The sequence below is a fragment of the Etheostoma spectabile genome, chromosome 12, assembly GCF_008692095.1.
Source record: "Etheostoma spectabile isolate EspeVRDwgs_2016 chromosome 12, UIUC_Espe_1.0, whole genome shotgun sequence".
Classification (NCBI taxonomy): Eukaryota; Metazoa; Chordata; class Actinopteri; order Perciformes; family Percidae; genus Etheostoma; species Etheostoma spectabile.
The window spans coordinates 24,842,670-24,857,126 of record NC_045744.1 but is presented as its reverse complement, the minus strand read 5'-3'; the positions used below and the strand labels follow the sequence as shown (position 1 = coordinate 24,857,126).

The 14,457-nt window shown below is 42.1% G+C and overlaps 1 protein-coding gene across 1 annotated transcript in view; it reads left to right on the top strand.

Moving 5' to 3' along the window:
- The first annotated feature begins 516 nt into the window (after nt 1-516).
- LOC116699602 (tomoregulin-1-like) overlaps nt 517-14,457 on the top strand; it is a 44,394-nt gene continuing 30,453 nt past the window's right edge. Inside the window, exon 1 of the mRNA XM_032532270.1 lies at nt 517-1,234. Within this exon, the coding sequence (XP_032388161.1) occupies nt 1,078-1,234 (157 nt within the window). The 5' untranslated portion in view covers nt 517-1,077. The remainder of the gene's footprint in view (nt 1,235-14,457) is intronic.

Below are 14,457 nucleotides of genomic sequence, written 5' to 3'. Positions count from 1 at the left end.
CACACACACACTTGGAAGAAAACCATCCATGTTGTTTTGAGTGAGATCCAGTTTCTGAATGTCCTCTGATCTGGTTGGGAACCGGAGGGTCGTTGGTTCAAGTCCCTGTTTGGACCAAAGTCTGGTGGTGGACTGGTAGCTGGAGAGGTGTCAGTTCTCCTCCTGGGCACTGCCAAGGTGCTCTTGAGCAAAGCACCGAACCCCCAACTGCTCAAGGTGCCTTTCCACGGGCAGCCATGAGGATGATGATGATGATTATTTATGATGATGATGATGATGATGATTATTATTTATGATGATGATAATTTAGGATGAAGATGATGATGGAAATGTTCAGACAGAAAATACGATTCATTTTCTTCACATTTGTTCAAAAACCCTTCTCCCTCTCCTTCCTCTGGCTTTTCTGCATTCTGTGGGTTTTTGAAGATGCGTGCGTGCGCGCGTGCGTGCGTCAGGGGCGTGGAGGTGGATGGGGAGTGTTGCATCCTCTCACGTGACCCTCCTGTCTGTCCTCCCTCTCTCTCTCTCTCTCTCTCTCTCTCTCTCTCTCTCTCCTCCCAGTCCGGACCGAGCGGATCTCTTTGTTGCGGCTGCAGCAGCTTCTCTCCGCGCACCGTCTCCTGACACACACCAGCCCGGGAGGATCACTGTCAGCGCGCGGTAGGGTGGGGGGGGAAAGGATCCCTTACATGTGCACCACCCTGCCAGATAAACCCCGCCTGTACCCTGCGGTGGACACGGCGCGGAGCCGCGCTGCGGAGGACGGACGGAGGGACGCGCGCATGGCGGGGATGCCTCCGCTGCTTCCTCGCTGCACGAGCCGGAGCCCGGCGTCCTGAACCCGCGGAATATCCCTCCGCACATCCCTCCATCTTCAGCTCCTTTCTCCCCCGTATAAGTGCTCTCCCCCCTCCCCCCCCCCCCCCCCCCCCCTGGACGGGGTGTTTCTGTGGTTTTCTGCTGCTTCCCGGAGGGATTTAACCTGAGTGAAACCTGCACCGAGACAGACAAGCGGAGGGGGGTCGTGTGCGTCCTGGTCCTGGTGTGCCTGTAACCAAGGCACGGAGCATCATCATGTGGATCATGGTGTCAGGCCCCGGGAGGAGACGGGGTCCCGAGCGCTACCTGGTGTCCGCCTGTCTGCTGTCGGTGCTGCTCCACCTGCCCGGGGCTCGGGCCACCTACCCCGCCCACAGCGGCGAGTGCAGAGGCAAAGGGAAGGACTGCGCAGGTAGGGGGGGGGGGGGGCTGCAACCAGGGTCCAAAATCAGCAACCATTCACCAGCCAAATCCTAGGGGGGGGGGGTGTATTAGCTTTACACACCAGCCAAAATAACAACAATGATATAGATATATGATCCATGTCCTGTAACTGTAAATACCACATATCTACAGTCCTTATATTTATTTATATTTATTTATATTTCTACTCTGATATTTATATACTTTGTGCAACTGTAACACGGAATTTCCCTTCAGGGATCAATAAAGTGAAATAGATGATAGATAGATAGAAGATAGATAGATAGATAGATAGATAGATAGATACTTGTATTCATCCCAAAGGAACTAGTAGACATCCAGTAGCATGACAACCATAACACAACAAACACATATATACACACACATATATACACATATATATATACACACATATATATATATATATATATATATATATATATATATATATATACACACACATATCACACAATGACCATGATAATGTGAGATACTAGAGACTGTGTGTAATGGTGATAGTGCAAAAGTGAAAAAGTGCAGATCATGATTAAATATTAACTGATTTACATATTAACATAATGACCTATAAACCGACTGACTGAATAATAATTAGAACATTATGTAACGGGGAATAAGTTATAAGATGTAAGATGGAGAAGTTAGACCATAGTCCAGGTTATGTAGGAGGGCTAATATAGCCTGATATAGCCAAATATAACCTAGTATAGCCAGATATAGCCTAAACTAGTCTAATGTAGCCAGATATAGCCTAAACTAGTCTAATGTAGCCAGATATAGCCTAAACTAATTAGCAGTAGCCAGATATAGCCTAAACTAGTCTAATGTAGCCAGATATAGCTAAACTAGTCTAATGTAGCAGATAAGCCAGATATAGCCTAAACTAGTCTAATGTAGCCAGATTAGCACTTTAAACAGTCTAATGTAGCCAGATATAGCAAACAGTATATAGCCTAAACACTAGTCTAATGTAGCCAGATATAGCCTAAATTAGGCCTAACTAGCTAATTAGCCAGATATAGCTAAAACCTAATGTCTAATGTAGCCAGATATAGCCTAAAAGTATGTAGCTGAATAACTAGTCTAATGTAGCCAGATATAGCCATAAAACTAGTCTAATGTAGCCAGCATATAGCCTAAACTAGTCTAATGTAGCCAGATATAGCCTAAACTAGTCTAATGTAGCCATGATATAGCCTAAACTAGTCTAATGTAGCCAGACTATAGCCTAAACTAGTCTAATGTAGCCAGATATAGCCTAAACTAGTCTAAGTAGCCAGTATAGCCGATATAGCCTAAACTAGTCAATGTAGCAGATAAACGTCTAATGTAGCAGATATAGCCTAAACTAGTCTAATGTAGCCAGATAGCTACTAGTAAGTAGCTCATATAGCAAACTAGTCTAATGTAGCCAGATATAGCCAGATATAGCCTAAACTAGTCTAATGTAGCCAGATATAGCCTAAACTAGTCTAATGTAGCCAGATATAGCCTGATATAGCCTAAACTAGTCTAATTGTAGCCAGATATAGCCATAAGCCTAACTAGTCTAATGTAGCCAGATATAGCCAGATATAGCCTAAACTAGTCTAATGTAGCCAGATATAGCCTAACTAGTCTATTGTAGCCAGATATAGCCTAAACTAGTCTAATGTAGCCAGATATGCCGATATAGCCTAAACTAGTCTAATGTAGCCAGATATAGCCTAAACTAGTCTAATGTAGCCAGATATAGCCCTAAACTAGTCTAATGTAGCCAGATATAGCCAGATATAGCTAAACTAGTCTAATGTAGCCAGATATTGCCAGATATAGCCTAAACTAGTCTAATGTAGCCAGATTAGCCTAAACTAGTCTAATGTAGCCAGTATAGCCTAAACTAGTCTAATGTAGCCAGATATAGCCAGATATAGCTAAACTAGTCTAATGTAGCCAGATATAGCCAGATATAGCCTAAACTAGTCTAATGTAGCCAGATACTAGACTGTCTATAGCCATAAAACTAGTCTAATGTAGCCAGATATAGCCTGATATAGCCTAAACTAGTCTAATGTAGCCAGATATAGCCTGATATAGCCTAAACTAGTCTAATGTAGCCAGATATAGCCTAAAGCTAACTGTCTAATGTAGCCAGATCCATATAGCCTAAACTAGTCTAATGTAGCCAGATTCCATAGCCTAAAACTAGTCTAATGTAGCCAGATATAGCCTAAACTAGTCTAATGTAGCCAGATATAGCCTAAACTAGTCTAATGTAGCCAGATATAGCCTAAACGTAGTCTAATGTAGCCAATATAACAGTCGATATAGCCTAAACTAGTCTAATGTAGCCAGATATAGCCAGATACAGCCTAAATGTCTAGTGTAGCCGATATAGCTGATATAGCCTAAACTAGTCTAATGTAGCCAGATATAGCCGATACAGCCTAAACTAGTCTAATGTAGCCAGATATAGCCTGATACAGCCTAAACTAGTCTAATGTAGCCAGATATAGCCTGATACCAGCCTAAACTAGTCTAATGTAGCCAGATATAGCCTGATATAGCCTAAACTAGTCTAATGTAGCCAGATATAGCCTGATACAGCCTAAACTAGTCTAATGTAGCCAGATATAGCCTGATATAGCCTAAACTAGTCTAATGTAGCCAGATATAGCCTGATAAGCCTAAACTAGTCTATGTAGCCAGATATAGCCTGATATAGCCTAAACTAGTCTAATGTAGCCAGAATAGCCTGATATAGCCTAAACTAGTCTAATGTAGCCAGATATAGCTGATATAGCCTAAACTAGTCTAATGTAGCCAGATATAGCCTGATATAGCCTAAACTAGTCTAATGTAGCCAGATATAGCCAGATATAGCCTAAACTAGTCTAATGTAGCCAGATATAGCCAGATATAGCCTAAACTAGTCTAATGTAGCCAGATATAGCCTGATATAGCCTAACTAGTCTAATGTAGCCAGATATAGCCAGATATAGCCTAAACTAGTCAAAGTAGCCAGATATAGCCTGATATAGCCTAAACTAGTCTAATGTAGCCAGATATAGCATGATATAGCCTAAACTAGTCCTAATGTAGCCAGATATAGCCTGATATAGCCTAAACTAGTCTAATGTAGCCAGATAGCCTAGATATAGCCTAAACTAGTCTAATGTAGCCAGATATAGCCTGATATAGCCTAAATAGTCTAATGTAGCCAGATATAGCCTGATATAGCCTAAACTAGTTCTAATGTAGCCAGATATAGCCTGATATAGCCTAAACTAGTCTAATGTAGCCAGATATAGCCTGATATAGCCTAAACTAGTCTAATGTAGCCAGATATAGCCAGATATAGCCTAAACTAGTCTAATGTAGCCAGATATAGCCTGATATAGCCTAAACTAGTCTAATGTAGCCAGATATACCATGATATAGCCTAAACTAGTCTAATGTAGCCAGAATAGCTAGCCTGATAGATAGCCATTAGATATAGCCTAAACTAGTCTAATGTAGCCACGATATAGCCAAATATAGCCTAAACTAGTCTAATGTAGCCAGTATAGCCAGATATAGCCTAAACTAGTCTAATGTAGCCAGATATAGCCTGATATAGCCTAAACTAGTCTAATGTAGCCAGATATAGCCTGATACAGCCTAAACTAGTCTAATGTAGCCAGATATAGCCTGATATAGCCTAAACTAGTCTAATGTAGCCAGATATAGCCTGATATAGCCTAAACTAGTCTAATGTAGCCAGATATAGCCAGATATAGCCTAAACTAGTCTAATGTAGCCAGATATAGCCAGATATATGTGCCGTAAAACTAGTCTAATGTAGCCAGATATAGCCTGATATAGCCTAAACTAGTCTAATGTAGCCAGATATAGCCAGATATAGCCTAAACTAGTCCAAAGTAGCCAGATATAGCCTGATATAGCCTAAACTAGTCTAATGTAGCCAGATATAGCCTGATATAGCCTAAACTAGTCTAATGTAGCCAGATATAGCCTGATATAGCCTAAACTAGTCTAATGTAGCCAGATATAGCCAGATATAGCCTAAACTAGTCTAATGTAGCCAGATATAGCCTGATATAGCCTAAACTAGTCTAATGTAGCCAGATATAGCCTGATATAGCCTAAACTAGTCTAATGTAGCCAGATATAGCCTGATATAGCCTAAACTAGTCTAATGTAGCCAGATATAGCCTGATATAGCCTAAACTAGTCTAATGTAGCCAGATATAGCCAGATATAGCCTAAACTAGTCTAATGTAGCCAGATATAGCCTGATATAGCCTAAACTAGTCTAATGTAGCCAGATATAGCCAGATATAGCCTAAACTAGTCTAATGTAGCCAGATATAGCCAGATATAGCCTAAACTAGTCTAATGTAGCCAGATATAGCCTGATATAGCCTAAACTAGTCTAATGTAGCCAGATATAGCCAGATATAGCCTAAACTAGTCTAATGTAGCCAGATATAGCCTGATATAGCCAGATATAGCCTAAACTAGTCTAATGTAGCCAGATATAGCCAGATTAGCCTAAACTAGTCTATGTAGCCAGATATAGCCTGATATAGCCTAAACTAGTCTAATGTAGCCAGATATAGCCTGATATAGCCTAAACTAGTCTAATGTAGCCAGATATAGCCTGATACAGCCTAAACTAGTCTAATGTAGCCAGATATAGCCTGATATAGCCTAAACTAGTCTAATGTAGCCAGATATAGCCAGATATAGCCTAAACTAGTCTAATGTAGCCAGATATAGCCAGATATAGCCTAAACTAGTCTAATGTAGCCAGATATAGCCTGATATAGCCAGATATAGCCTAAACTAGTCTAATGTAGCCAGATATAGCCAGATATAGCCTAAACTAGTCTAATGTAGCCAGATATAGCCTGATATAGCCTAAACTAGTCTAATGTAGCCAGATATAGCCTGATATAGCCTAAACTAGTCTAATGTAGCCAGATATAGCCTGATACAGCCTAAACTAGTCTAATGTAGCCAGATATAGCCTGATATAGCCTAAACTAGTCTAATGTAGCCAGATATAGCCTGATACAGCCTAAACTAGTCTAATGTAGCCAGATATAGCCTGATACAGCCTAAACTAGTCTAATGTAGCCAGATGATATAGCCTAAACTAGTCTAATGTAGCCAGATATAGTAGCCTAAACTAGTCTAATGTAGCCAGATATAGCCTGATACAGCCTAAACTAGCCTGATATAGCCAAGAGGACAGTATTGAGTGGCTGGTAACATTTGAACTATCACTATAGACATCTGGCGTTCGGCTGGTGGACAAAAAGTTGATTTTGAACCCTGCAACTGGCGTTTATTTACATAGTTGATCGATGTGTGGGTGATGAATGGATGAGTTCTGTCTCTGAAATGTGGGCCAATGTTTCCCAAAAAGCCCGAGACGACGTCCTCGGATGTCTCGGTTTGTCCACAACTCAGATATTCAGTGTCCTGTCCCAGGTGAGAGAAAAGATTAGGAGATGTTCACATTTAACACGATGACATCAGAGAAGTTAAAAACGAAAGGTTACTATTATTAAATTAGTTGACGAGTCATTTAACAGTTGACAACTACTGGATTTGTCTTTAATCCGCAGTTTATTTGACTGAATCGTGCACCTGTCATACTTAATGTTGAGTTTTTATCGATAACTAACAATTCAAAGCCCCGACAGCAACAAATCCTCGAACTCAACGAGCTAACGAGGTCATGTTTTTGTTTCATAAATGACGTTTCTGTGGAGCTGTTGATTCATCGAGCTGCAGCTGAAACAGGACACCGTGGACGCTGATACTCACGTTTTAGAAGCTGGAACCAGAGAATTATTTATTCACGTTTTTTCCTGGAAAACGACGCAAAATAGTAATGACAACTAATCGATTCGTCTTGGCAGCTCTAATATATAATATTACATATACAATATATACATATAATCACTTTCATGCCGGGGAAACATCTTCCTAAGTTTTTATAACCTTTTAACGTTCAATGTTGTACCTATTAGTAGTTCCTGAAACCTAAAAAACGTCCCCATAGGTTGTCTGTTCCAGCGTCACTCTGCCCTAGATTTAGCTTTTTGGAGTGGCGGTGGGTTTGGGATTATTTGGCTGAAGATTTCCATTTCTTACGGTCTACCTTGTTGACACGACTACTGAGCTTTATGCAAATGAGCGTATGACGTCATCTATAAAAAATTAAAATGGCTGTACCCCCCCCCCCCCGAAGCTCACAGTATAATTCGGACACTGTTGCAACCCTGTGCTGTCCCCCGAGACCGGGCTTTCTCACCCTGTATTTGGGGAGGGTTTTTTGTGTGTGTGTGTGGTGTGTGTGTGTGTGTGTGTGTGTGTGTGTGTGTGTGGTGTGTGTGTGTGTGTGGTGTGTGTGTGTGTGTGGGGTGTGTGGTGGTTGGTGGGTGTGTTGTGGTTGCGGGGGGGGGGGGGGGTAAACGCCATGCAGGAACTCATAGTGGACCTTTAACCTGTAACGACTTGTGTAAACCTGGTTCCGTTATGTTCTCAGGTTTAGATATTAGGACAGAAAACTCTAAACCTGAGAACATAACGGAACCAGGTTTACACAAGTCGTTACAGGTTACAGGTGCACTATGAGTTCCTGCATGGCGTCTCTCCTTGATCTGCTAGCTGCCCTTCCTGCCACCCCCCCAAAAGCTCACAATATAATTCGAACACTGTTTTGACCCCATGCTGTCCCCCGAGACCAGTATTTGGGGGGAGGCAGCTAGCGGATCAAGGAGAGACGCCATGCAGGAACTCATGGTGCACCACTTGTTTAAAACCGAGTCCATTATGTTCTCGGGTTAGGGGGGTCGTATTGGGGGGGGGGGGGGGGGGACTGGTCTCCTGTGATGCTGCGTGATGAATCCGTGTTGTAACTGTAATATTACTGCAGGTGTTTCCTTTCATCTCTTTCATGATTTCTCATAATATTCCTAATATGAAGTATGTCCCAGTGTCTCAGAGTCTGACCTTTGCATCTCATGAAGACTCTAATTATAGCGGCTTTGATCTGCTTTCAAATGTCTCGCGTCCTCATTGGACCGTCAATGAGTGAGAGGTCACAAAATATAAATCAGTCACAATATAAATATAATGAAATACTAGGATACAATATACATACAAACAATATACATTAACTAATAATTGGATGAATTACAAATATTACAAATATTTGTTCTTGTAATTTATCCTGTTATTATTTCATGTGGTGCGTTCAAATCAACTCGGACATGTTGTAAGTGTGGGGGACAGAAAGTTTGGGGGACATGCCCCCCCCCCTGCGTACCACGTGTCCACTACGCCCTTTTATGCATGTCTTCATTTTCTGTGACTCAAATTTATGGACAACAAGTATCTAAAATATTGGTATTTGCTCTTTAAAACCCACCACTATGCAGCTTTTAAATCCTAAACGCCGGTCCTCATGTTCCCAAAATAAACCCGTGAGCTTTGATACGTGCATCACTTTAATATTCTGACAGCGATTGTATTCAACGCTGCATGAATATCTAATATCCATAAATTCATTATTGCATTGTGCTGTTCTTCCTCTTTAGCTTTTATTAAATATTTAAAGGGGAAAACCAGCCTCCGTGTAGATGAGTGTTGGCTGTCACTCCAGAGCGTCTGCAGCAAACCCCCCCTCATGTTTTATTAATGAACCTGTCAGATTCTTCTTCATGGGCCGCATTAAGAGACTGTCCCCGGAGACCTTGACCTCAGCTCCCTGCAGGCGCCCGATGCCCCGGAGCAGGATGCAAATATCCTGCAGAGGCAAATAAAACGGTTCCAGTCACTAAACACACCAGATAGCTGGATTTATACAGTTTACAGTTGTGGCTCGTGGCACTTTGTTGGAAGCTGCTGTGTTCAGGGTCTGGGGTCTGGGGGGGGGGGGGGAGGGTGGTACAGCCTTGGAGAAGCAGCACGCATTCGTAACACATCCCAGTAAAAACCATGGAGGTCAGGGAGGATGGTTACAGCGTGTGAGGCGTCCGCTGGGAATTTCTCAGAGGACGACATGAAGTCTGGAGTTTGTTCATCTTTCTCAGAAAGAAAAGTCCGAAAGTCAATGTTGGGACATTGTGACATTAACGTTGAGACGTTGATGTCGAGACATTGAGACGTTGAGACATTGAGACGTTGATACGTTAATGTTGAGACATTGATGTTGAGACATTGAGACGTTGATGTTGAGACGTTGATGTTGAGACATTGAGACGTTGAGACGTTAATTTTGAGACATTGAGATGTTGAGACATTGAGACGTTGAGACATTGATGTTGAGACGTTGTTGAGACATTGAGACGTTGAGGTTGAGACATTGAGACGTTGATGTTGAGACGTTGATATTGAGACGTTGATGTTGAGACGTTGAGGTTGAGATGTTGAGACGTTGAGTTGTTGATGTTGAGACGTTGAGACATTGAGACGTTGATGTTGAGATGTTGAGACGATGTTGAGACATTGAGATGCTGAGACATTGAGACGTTGATGCTGAGACATTGAGACGTTGATGTTGAGACGTTGAGACATTGAGACGTTGATGTTGAGACATTGAGACGTTGAGGTTGACACATTGAGACGTTGATGTTGAGACATTGAGACGTTGATGTTGAGACGTTGAGACATTGAGACGTTGATGTTGAGACATTGACACGTTGAGACGTGGATGTTGAGACATTGAGACGTTGATGTTGAGACATTGAGACGTTGATGTTGAGACGTTGACACGTTGAGACATTGAGATGTTGATGTTGAGACATTGAGACGTTGATGTTGAGACATTGAGACGTGGATGTTGAGACATTGAGACGTTGAGATGTTGACACGTTGAGACATTGAGATGTTGATGTTGAGACATTGAGACGATGTTGAGATGTTGAGACGATGTTGAGACATTGAGATGCTGAGACATTGAGACGTTGATGTTGAGACATTGAGACGTTGATGTTGAGACATTGAGACGTTGATGTTGAGACATTGAGACGTTGATGTTGAGACGTTGAGACGTTGATGTTGAGACATTGAGATGCTGAGACATTGAGACGTTGATGTTGAGACATTGAGACGTTGAGACGTTAATTTTGAGACATTGAGATGTTGAGACATTGAGACGTTGAGACATTGATGTTGAGACGTTGTTAGACATTGAGACGTTGAGGTTGAGACATTGAGACGTTGATTTTGAGACGTTGATGTTGAGACTTGAGACGTTGATGTTGAGACGTGAGGTTGAGATGTTGAGACGTTGAGTTGTTGATGTTGAGACGTTGAGACATTGAGACGTTGATGTTGAGATGTTGAGACGATGTTGAGAATTGAGATGCTGAGACATTGAGACGTTGATGTTGAGACATTGAGACGTTGATGTTGAGACGTTGAGACATTGAGACGTTGATGTTGAGACATTGAGACGTTGAGGTTGACACATTGAGACGTTGATGTTGAGACATTGAGACGTTGATGTTGAGACGTTGAGACATTGAGACGTTGATGTTGAGACATTGACACGTTGAGACGTGGATGTTGAGACATTGAGACGTTGATGTTGAGACATTGAGACATTGAGACGTTGAGACGTTGAGACGTTGACACGTTGAGACATTGAGATGTTGATGTTGAGACATTGAGACGTTGATGTTGAGACATTGAGACGTTGAGACATTGAGACGTTGATGTTGAGACATTGAGACGTTGATGTTGAGACATTGAGACGTTGAGGTTGAGACATTGAGACGTTGAGGTTGAGACATTGAGACGTTGATGTTGAGACATTGAGACGTTGATGTTGAGACGTTGAGACGTTGATGTTGAGACATTGAGATGCTGAGACATTGAGACGTTGATGTTGAGACATTGAGACGTTGAGACGTTAATTTTGAGACATTGAGATGTTGAGACATTGAGACGTTGAGACATTGATGTTGAGACGTTGTTGAGACATTGAGACGTTGAGGTTGAGACATTGAGACGTTGATGTTGAGACGTTGATGTTGAGACATTGAGACGTTGATGTTGAGACGTTGAGGTTGAGATGTTGAGACGTTGAGTTGTTGATGTTGAGACGTTGAGACATTGAGACGTTGATGTTGAGATGTTGAGACGATGTTGAGACATTGAGATGCTGAGACATTGAGACGTTGATGTTGAGACATTGAGACGTTGATGTTGAGACGTTGAGACATTGAGACGTTGATGTTGAGACATTGAGACGTTGAGGTTGACACATTGAGACGTTGATTTTGAGACATTGAGACGTGATGTTGAGACGTTGAGACTTGAGACGTTGATGTTGAGACATTGACACGTTGAGACGTGGATGTTGAGACATTGAGACGTTGATGTTGAGACATTGAGACATTGAGACGTTGACACGTTGACACGTTGAGACATTGAGATGTTGATGTTGAGACATTGAGACGTTGATGTTGAGACATTGAGACGTTGAGACATTGAGACGTTGATGTTGAGACATTGAGACGTTGATGTTGAGACATTGAGACGTTGATGTTGAGACGTTGAGACGTTGATGTTGAGACATTGAGATGCTGAGACATTGAGACGTTGATGTTGAGACATTGAGATGTTGAGACGTTGAGTTGTTGATGTTGAGACGTTGAGACGTTGATGTTGAGACGTTGAGACATTGAGACGATGTTGGGACATTGAGACGTTGAGGTTGACACATTGAGACGTTGACACGTTGAGACATTGAGACGTTGACACGTTGAGACATTGAGATGTTGAGACATTGAGACGTTGATGTTGAGACATTGAGACGTTGATGTTGAGACGTTGACACGTTGACACGTTGACACGTTGACACATTGAGACGTTGAGACATTGAGACGTTGAGACATTGAGACGTTGATGTTGAGACATTGAGACGTTGATGTTGAGACGTTGACACGTTGACACGTTGACACGTTGAGACATTGAGACGTTGAGACATTGAGACGTTGAGACATTGAGACGTTGATGTTGAGACATTGAGACGTTGATGTTGAGACATTGAGACGTTGATGTTGAGACGTTGACACGTTGACACATTGAGACGTTGAGACATTGAGACGTTGAGACATTGAGACGTTGATGTTGAGACATTGAGACGTTGATGTTGAGACATTGAGACGTTGATGTTGAGACGTTGACACATTGAGACGTTGAGACATTAAGACGTTGATGTTGAGACGTTGATGTTGAGACGTTGAGACGTTGAGACATTGAGACGTTGATGTTGAGACATTGAGACGTTGATGTTGAGACGTTGACACATTGAGACGTTGATGTTGAGACGTTGAGACGTTGATGTTGAGACATTGAGACGTTGATGTTGAGACGTTGAGACGTTGATGTTGAGACATTGAGACGTTGATGTTGAGACATTGAGACGTTGAGACGTTGGTGGGCCGATATTATCGGCCGATATCAGGCATTTCCCGATCTATCAGTATCGGCATTTATAATGTCCGATTTAGAAAATAAAAAAAATAAAAAATATTCATTCATCAGAATCCTTCATAATAATGATTATTTAAATAAATTATTTAAAAATAAAAAAGGACTGTCAATCATGCTGTGAGAGTTTGTGTGTTTTAAGCATCTTAGGTTTGTATTTTTATACATTTTATTTATGTATTTATTTATTTATGGACAGACTACGCAACGCCAACGCTCATAACATGGTTGACCGTCCGTTTTATTAGATTTTTTAAAATATTAATTTATCAAAATCATTTATTTGTCATTATAAATGACTGATGAATAAATAATAAAAAAAGTTTAAAATTGGCCATTATACACGCTGATACCGATAGATCGGGAAATGCCTAATATCGGCCGATAATATATAGCTGCAGGACGCCACACACTCTCCGTCCCTCGGCCCGTCTGGGACTCGCAGATATAAACGCCTCTCCTGCCACAAATAATGGGTTGTCATTCAGCGGCGGGCTCTGGTGAACGGCCCCGCGGGCTGCTGGGAAATCAGCAGGTAGATGAAAGCAGGGAGAGCTCTTTTGTTGCTAACCAACAGCAGCTGCTGCGTCACACTGGAGCAGCGTTAACAGAAGGTTAAACCAATCACAGCGCTCTCCCCGGGGGCTTTCTGGCTGTTTAGTTCAGGTTGTAGTGGCACCTGGAGCAGCTTCTGATTCTTCTCAAAGTCAGTCCAACCAACAGGCAACTACGTCCAATCAATTACGCTGTGCGTCATGCTTTCTGACCGATGGAGCAGGTCTAGACCGCTCTATAATTTACAGGTAGAGCAGGTCTAGACCGCTCTATAATTTACAGGTAGAGCAGGTCTAGACCGCTCTATAATTTACAGTAAGCAGATCTAGACCGCTCTATAATTTACAGATAGAGCAGGTCTAGACCGCTCTATAATTTACAGATAGAAAGGTCTAGACCTCTCTATAATTTACAGATAGAACAGGTCTAGACCGCTCTATAATTTACAGATAGAGCAGGTCTAGACCGCTCTATAATTTACAGGTAGAGCAGGTCTAGACCGCTCTATATTTACAGGGTAACCAGGTCTAGACCGCTCTATAATTTACAGGTAGACCAGGTCTAGACCGCTCTATAATTTACAGGGTAGAGCAGGTCTAGACCGCTCTATAATTTACAGGTAGAGCAGGTCTAGACCCCGTCTAAATTTACAGATGGAGCAGGTCTAGACCGCTCTATAATTTACAGGTAGACCAGGTCTAGACCGCTCTATAATTACAGATAGAGCAGGTCTAGACCGCTTTATAATTTACAGGTAGAGCAGGTCTAGACCGCTTATAATTTACAGATAGAGTAGGTCTAGACCGCTCTATAATTTACAGGTAGAGCAGGTCTAGACCGCTCTATAATTACAGGTAGAGCAGATCTAGACCGCTCTAGAAACAGGAGACGGTCTATACCCCTCTAAATATTAGAGATACAGCTAGATCTAGACCGCTAGAAACAGGAGACGTCTCTTACGTCCTAAAACCAGCCTCTGGAGACTCCACCAGCTGACTTCCTATTGGCTTTGAAACAGGAACGTCTCTTACGTCCTAAAACCAGCCTCTGGAGACTCCACCAGTGACTTCCTATTGGCTATTGAAACAGGAGACGTCTCTTACGTCCTAAACCAGCCTCTGGAGACTGAGTCGAGTTCAG